Raw genomic sequence first — 7,131 nt, 5'->3', positions numbered from 1 at the left:
CAGCTTCCAGAACAACAGATTTAACAGCTTTTATTTAGTTAGTTTCTGGTCAATTATTAGAAGAAAGAAATGTTTTTAGTAATTCTACGATGGGGGCAGTTTGACAGTCAGAATGATTTTTAGAACCGTGAGTGAGAAACAACTCTGTAACACAGAAAAACATGAGTGACTCTGACTTTCACTGGCTCTGCCTCCTACTTCCTGCCTATTTCTTGCGACGAACGGTGCGTTTTAAGCACCAGTCCGTGAGTCTTAGTCAGGCATCAGGAAGTACCTGCGCGTTCAACCAACCATAACTCGCTGAATACTAACCTCATTTTCAGGCTTATTTCCTCCTGTAAACTTCAGGCAAACAGCCATTAAAGCTGAACACTTGGTTCAGAGTATTTAAATTTTTTTGGTAGGTTAAAACTAATAGAATATTCTTCTGTAGGGGTAGTTTTGCAAAACTGATAGTTTTATATATTTTTAAAATATCAATCTATTTGCACATGTACAGATTATATGCATACAGATATCTCTATCCACACACACACTTATCTGTTGTGTACAACCATATTTACACATGTACATGAAGGTTTTACATAAAACCACTGAAACGGGACATTTTTGCAGAGCTTTTTTCTTGACTTTGACAATTCTCACAGCACAGATGAATCACTTGCAGAATCTCTGCCTCCTCCAAGATACTTCCCACCTCTTCCTCATATCTTTGTCTTTGGGAAACCTTCAAGACAAAACCAGGAGATTTGGGAGTGTGTTCACAAAAACATTGTTCAAAGGAGGTCAATCAGTTCCTATATTCTCCCTTGAACTTGTCAGAACTGAGAGCTTCTATCAGATGTTCTGATCCAGTTTCAGTCCTAATAAATCTGTAGTTGTTCTTGTTGTCCAGGAGGTGGCGCTGTTTGTCAGCTGCTTGAAGAAGCAGACAGATGTTTCCTCTGCTCTCAGCCTGCATTCCTCCTCTCTGTAAGCTGACATCACAGGTTGTTCTGCAGACACGAACAGAACCGAGATCAGAACCACAGCAGCAGGGAGTCAGAACATGACGCTGTCAGCAGGAGGGGAGTCAGATGCTTTCAGTTTCCTGCAGCAATTTGACTTTTTGTTTAATCAAATGCTCAACTTTTTAGTGACTAATTATGAAGAAATGACTCAGTAAAAAGAGATGCTTCGGTTCAATGAACTTAATAAATAATTTAAATAGTTCTTTCATTTTGGAACCTGTCTGTGGATTATAACTATACATTACAGATTTAATATTTACAGTTTGATGTAGAAACTCAGAGGAAATGCAGATCACTGAGCAGAAACACTAAATGTGTTTGATGAAACATTTTCCAGAACCACCAAGCTGTTAGAAACTGGTCCTGTTGGCTTTCAGCTGGATTTGGTTTTTACCACAAGGTGGCAGCAAAGAGCTTTTCTAAAAGCCTGAAACTTTTTCTCCACAAGTCTTTCAAACTGTTTGAAGGTCAGAGGGAGTTCTTCACAGATGAGATGTTCCTTCTTGTTGTCCTGAGTGACCTTTGACCTGAGGTGCTGCTGTCTCCTCTCACAGGATGAAGATGGTCCTGCTGCTCCTCATCCTCCCCTCATGTCTCTGTGGTCAGTTTCCATCTTCCTCAGCCTCTGTAGATGGAGTTTAAAGCCTCCCATGTTCCAGTTCTCAGTGTGTCTGCTCCTCTCTTTCCCTCTCTGTCTCCTCAGCACCAACATTTGTAGTGAATGTGACCCAGAGCTCCTATCAGGCAGAGGAGAAGCACAACATCACCCTGGAGTGGACCTTCAGCACCAAAGCTGACAGATCCTGGAGAGACCTGTTTATCCTCTGCAGTCTGTTAGCTCCTCTCAGAGAGGCAGTCCTGTATCGTGTCCATGAAGGGCTTGAGCTGTCAGAGTCTCAGGATGGACAGTTTGCAGGACGAGTCCAGAGTGACAAAGACGTCCTCAGAGAAGGACGGATCAGACTTCATGTGTCCAGACTCAGGACTGAAGACTCTGGTCTGTACGTGTGTAACGTGAGGACAGATTCTGGTTCTGGTTCTGGAAGATGTCGACTCAACGTCAGACGTGAGAACAGATCATTTAATTCTCTTTACTTTGACTTCATGATTAAATTCTTGATAATTGTTTCCATGAACAAAACTCAAATCAAACCTTTCTACTTTAAAGTAGTCCATTTATTTCCTTTTACTGTAGGTACTTACATCATTGTCCTCTTATTCTTTGGCTTAATTTATGTGGTTAAAAACAAATGAAAGCATTAGAATGGGAACAAATTTACCAAAAAGGATTTTACAGCTTTAGTGAACGGGTTCTTCTTAGTTGAAATGTTTCATCATTAATCTAAAAGACTTCTTCAGTCTGAGGAACTGCAAGCGAACGTTTCCCACAGAGCAACTGTGCCATTCTGAGAATGTGCCTGCAGTCAACCTACTTCACATATAGGGGGCGATATTATCGGCAGAAACATGGGTGTGTGCCATGGGGTCCACAGTTTCTCATATTGTTGCAAACCTGTACATGGAGGAGGTAGAAAAGAGAGCCTTGGCATGTTTCTCAGGGACACCACCACCAAGTCATTAGTTCAGGTATGTTGATGACACCTGGGTCAAAAATAAATCTCAGGACGTCCAACATTTCACTGATCACATCAACCCTGTAAATAAATATATAAAGTTCACACAAGAAGATGTAAAAGATGGCTGGTTGGCCTCCTTGGACTCAGATGGAGGACATTGGGAAACTGATGTTTTCCTCAAACACACCCATATAGTCCAATACTTGTTAATATATTGCTAACTCGTGGTTTAGGGTAGCTTAATGTTGACACTGATATACCGTACAGATAAATTCTAGATTTTAATCATTTTTTCCCCTTTGGAGGGTGGTGCCCTGAGGTTTATAATTTATGAATTATTAACAATTCAAATGTCTCCATCTCATAATTAATATACCTTCTTCTCTACAAACCATTTCATGATGGAAGAGGGATGTTTTGACCTGAAATTTGGATTCTTGTAGTACTAGATCGTCTTTCAGATTCCTGTAAACGTGCACCACGCCGTCTGAGGTGATCGGTTCATGTGAACCGATTTTTGTGAACAACTCAAGATGGCTGCCACACCTAATCAACCTCGGGCGACATGCATTCCTTTAAGGAATGAAACATAAAATAATCAAAAAGAAACAATTTTAGCCCAAAATGTTGAATCTTAAAACTGAAGTTTTGTTCGGTCCGACTCGGAAGTTCTCATCTCACCTGTTTCCAGGTCGGTACCACCTGATTGGTTCCTCTGAGCCGATCGTCGCGGCTCCTGGTGATGATGTCATCCTGCCGTGCCGCGTGGACCCTGATATGGACGCAGTGGAGAAGACGGTGGAGTGGTCCAAACCAGACCTGGAGGTGGACCCTTCAGACAGGCAGAAGTACGTCTTCCTGTACCGGTCTCAGAGAGAGAACCGGCACATGATGATGGCAGCCTACATCGAGAGGACGTCCCTGTCCTCTGAGGGACTGAAGCACGGAGACGTGTCCCTGAGGATCAGGAACGTGACGCTCAAAGACAGCGGCAGGTTCCGATGTTTGATCCCGACCCTGAGGACGGACGCAGAAGTTCGGCTGGTTGTCGGTGAGTAAACGGGTCCAAACCGGAGGTTCTGGTTGTTTTTAGATTTTATTCTGGGTCATGAAGACGTGATGTTTGTGTTTGTTGTTTACTGACTCGTTTGTTGTTGTTGTTTCTTCAGACCCGGACTTTGTCAGCAGCACAGCGTCTGAAACACCTGATCTGATCCATCCAGAACCGCAGAACGAGACGAGCGGTGAGTCCACAGGAGACAAACAGCCTCACCTGTGACCCTGGTTCTGTATTTACAGATATCCTGACTGTTGTTTTTAATTGTTTAGTTTCAGGTCGTCGGTCCAGACATCACATCTTCATCACCGTGGTCATCCTCCTCTTCTTCATCTGTCTGAGTGCAGCGTTTGCCTGCAACATGAAAAAAGTGAGTCAGAAATCAACGTTTAGAACTTGTTTTCATCAATAATTGAGTTACTGATTAAATGTTTCTTCTCAGTTTCCAGCTTGTGATCCTGAATCAGGCGACGGTTCCACAGCCTGGCCGCCTTGCTCAAAGGCAGAACGTTATGAAGAGGAGATCTCTGCAGGATCGACTCTCCTGCAGCCTCCTGTCAGCTCAGAGATTCAAACCAACAACCTGGACGCCATGAGACCACATGGGTGACAGCAGGTGAGAATCCTTTGGACCTTTAAAGTTCTCAGAGGAACGTCGGTTCCTTCAGCTCCTCAGTTTGTTGTGAAGTTAAACCTCCTCGTTCCTCCCGTCTGGTTCCGTTTGTTTCGCTGTTTGACCTTCTTGTTTCAGCTGAACTCGTTGTTCTGCAGGTTAAAGTTCTGTTCTGTTGGTTCTGCTCAGGTTTGAACTTTTCTTCTGTTTTGTTCTCCTGAAGGTTCTTCGCCTGGTTCCTGTCAGACGCTGCTGGAATTCTCCCAGACATTTAAATCAAGGCACCAAATAAAAGCTGGATTTCCATCCCTGAGGAGAACGTGATGATCTGAGTCCAGAGAAGAACCCAAAGGAACCATCTCCATCCTGGTTCTTCATCAGCAGAACCAGGAGGAACGTCCAGAAACTTCAGTTCAAAGTTCTGCTGCATTTTACTCTTTAAGGACCTTTGAGAACCAGATCAGAACTCCAGTGTTTGTTCCCAGAAGAACTGGGGTTGTTTTCTTTTAGTCTCTCAGACACCTTATTTATTATTATTATTATTATTATTATTATTATTATTATTATTATTATTATTATTATTATTATTATTATTATTATTATTATTATTAGTTCCTCAGCTTCAGAGAAACTGATCTGGGATCAGATTAGTGATGTGTTACTTATTTACTGATCAGCAGCTGGTTCTGAGGGAAATCTGTTCGATTTTAACTGGTACCTAAAAAAGAAGCTGTGGTAAATAAACACACTTCAGATGTTTCTGTATATGAGAAACTTTTTTACTTACGGACATAATAACTGATTGTGATCTCATCTTATCTTGTTATCTTCTGCAGCTCAGTTTATATCACTGCTGGTTCAGTGAAACTTTCTGTTTCAGTCCTTCGTGAACAAATCCTGACATAAAACAGGAAAGGTTTAGTGAGATTTTTTTTTTCAGACAGTGAGAAAAAACATTATTGTCTTTTTTTCCAGTTGATGGAAACATCTGGTTTCTACTGTATGTGTGTGTTTGACTGTTAGCAAAATATCTCACAAACTACTGGACAACAACTAAACAGAAAAATAATGGTGCAAATGCTGAATCAGCATTCAACCAAATAACATATTTATTCAAATGTTAAATATATTTATATAGTAGCATTTCAACAACGTTCTTCTCTGTCCATGAATGTCTTGTTCCAGTTTCCACTACGGTGGCAGACAGGCGCAAATGTGCAGCAAAAAGCTAAACACGCTCTGTTTTATAAAAATATAAAAGCATAAAAAGTATGTGAACAAGGCACTAAAAATCTGTCCTGAATCCTGACACAATAATGAAGTCCTAAAGGAAACATTTACATCACAACAGTGTTGTCATGGAAACATGTTACAAACTAAAAACAAAATAACTACAGTATTCATGAAAGTTTTTAATGTGTTCACTCTGCAGGGTGAATAATGAGCAAGTGTCAAAGTACAGATGTGGGTGTAGTTTCTCTTATTTTGAAGACTGGGGCCTATTTTCTGTCTCCTCTTGGACTTAATATTCACTTGTAGGTGCTTTATTATTTAACAGTTGGTTTTTTCTCTGTTAATTTGGAGTATTAAAGTAAAGTGGTGTACCTGTCTCGTGTGTTTTATTTTACACAGCTAAAATTAAAAATACTACTGTTCCTGGTGTGTGTCTGTGTGTGTGTGTGTGTGTCTGTGTGTGTGTGTGTGTGTTCATGTGCACTTGATTATGTTATATTTGGGGTCGTCAACCAGCTTGCACACCAGTCATTTGGGGGCACCTTGGCAAGTGGGGACCACAACCACGGTCCTCACTTAAGCGAATATACGTGTGTGTGTGTGTGTGTGTTTGTTGGGAGGCACCCATTCTTCTGATTTATTTATTAAACCAGACGATTGTCACCAGACAACTTTGACCCGCAGGATGGAGAAAAAAGGAAACAACTTTGTGCACAAAGAGCAACAAAATAGATATGAAGCAACATATATCCTATCTTTCATTCACAGAAAATGTAATGCACATTGTTTGATTTGTGTGGTTGCTGGACATGGAGGAAACTGCAAACCAGAGACAAGCTGGAGTAAAACAGTGTATTGGGTTCAGTTTTTTTTCTTTTGTGCAACAAAGCAACCGAGAAACTGAATCTGAATCCTTGAAACCAGATATTCAGATCAGAAATAAAAGGTTGGAGTTCATGCAGAACCAACCCTCCTCCTGTGAAAGACACTAAAACATCTGTAGAAACCAGAAAAGCTGCAGCTTAACATAAAATAATTTATTTTTACTGATTTGTACACTGGTGATGATTCCACAGGACTGAGTGCCTTTCTTAAAAAGTCACAATTTATATTGTTTGAAAACAAATTGTAAGATGAATAAACACATTTAATTATTGTTCAGGACGTCTGTCAGAAAGGAACCGTACATTCACAGGAGCAAACTGCATATTATCACATCACTACCTGCCAATAAACTGAGGATGAGCAGTAAAAATGGAGCAAAGTGCAGATCTATTTTATAGCAAGCTGAGACATCATAAAATGTGAATCAGCTTTTATTGTCCCAACACTCGGACAAAGTCTGAGGCTAAACATTAACATGCATTTTGTTTTTCACTACAGAAACATTTAAAAGCCAAATTCCAGAGACACAGATTGTTCAGAGAGAACAGTTAGTGTATTTTTATTCTTGCCTCCATCTGATTTATTTAAACTGATGAGCCTTTGTTTTTGTTTTGAACATAATATTTTAACCCTTTATTAGTTCCAGTCTGCAAGGAATCACAGAGAGGATCTGGAAATTCAGCCACAACACAGGAGTGAGCATCAAAATCCTTAATCCTTGGTGCAAAAAGTGATTAGGGATGCATAGGGGCGCAT

The 7,131-nt window shown here is 40.7% G+C and overlaps 1 protein-coding gene across 2 annotated transcripts; it reads left to right on the top strand.

The window, feature by feature from the left end:
* Positions 1-391: 391 nt before the first annotated feature.
* On the top strand, positions 392-4,862 carry LOC108229616. 2 transcript variants are annotated; one of them, XM_037976485.1, is made up of 8 exons: positions 392-1,477; positions 1,565-1,611; positions 1,714-2,076; positions 3,279-3,638; positions 3,757-3,831; positions 3,917-4,014; positions 4,087-4,260; positions 4,481-4,862. In XM_037976485.1, the coding sequence occupies exons 2-7, from the start codon at positions 1,566-1,568 to the stop codon at positions 4,252-4,254; spliced, it is 1,110 nt and encodes a 369-aa protein (XP_037832413.1). In that variant the 5' UTR covers positions 392-1,477; position 1,565; the 3' UTR covers positions 4,255-4,260; positions 4,481-4,862. The 2 variants fall into 2 exon arrangements, with proteins under 2 accessions (XP_037832413.1, XP_017260774.1); XM_017405285.3 differs by having other exon boundaries at positions 394-1,611; positions 4,481-4,861.
* Positions 4,863-7,131: the final 2,269 nt, after the last annotated feature.

The sequence above is a fragment of the Kryptolebias marmoratus genome, linkage group LG7 (assembly GCF_001649575.2).
Source record: "Kryptolebias marmoratus isolate JLee-2015 linkage group LG7, ASM164957v2, whole genome shotgun sequence".
In the NCBI taxonomy this organism is placed as follows: Eukaryota; Metazoa; Chordata; class Actinopteri; order Cyprinodontiformes; family Rivulidae; genus Kryptolebias; species Kryptolebias marmoratus.
Note: the sequence above shows the minus strand (reverse complement) of the source record. Positions and strands in the feature narration are given on the sequence as shown.

What these genes read in the sequence shown, in the direction of transcription:
- LOC108229616 (XM_037976485.1), top strand. Translation starts at nt 1,566, where the DNA reads ATGAAGATGGTCCTGCTGCTCCTCATCCTCCCCTCATGTCTCTGTG. An exon ending in ACCGCAGAACGAGACGAGCG is followed by an intron (nt 3,832 to 3,916) that starts GTGAGTCCACAG and finishes TTAATTGTTTAG; the next exon opens with TTTCAGGTCGTCGGTCCAGA. An exon ending in TTGCCTGCAACATGAAAAAA is followed by an intron (nt 4,015 to 4,086) that starts GTGAGTCAGAAA and finishes GTTTCTTCTCAG; the next exon opens with TTTCCAGCTTGTGATCCTGA.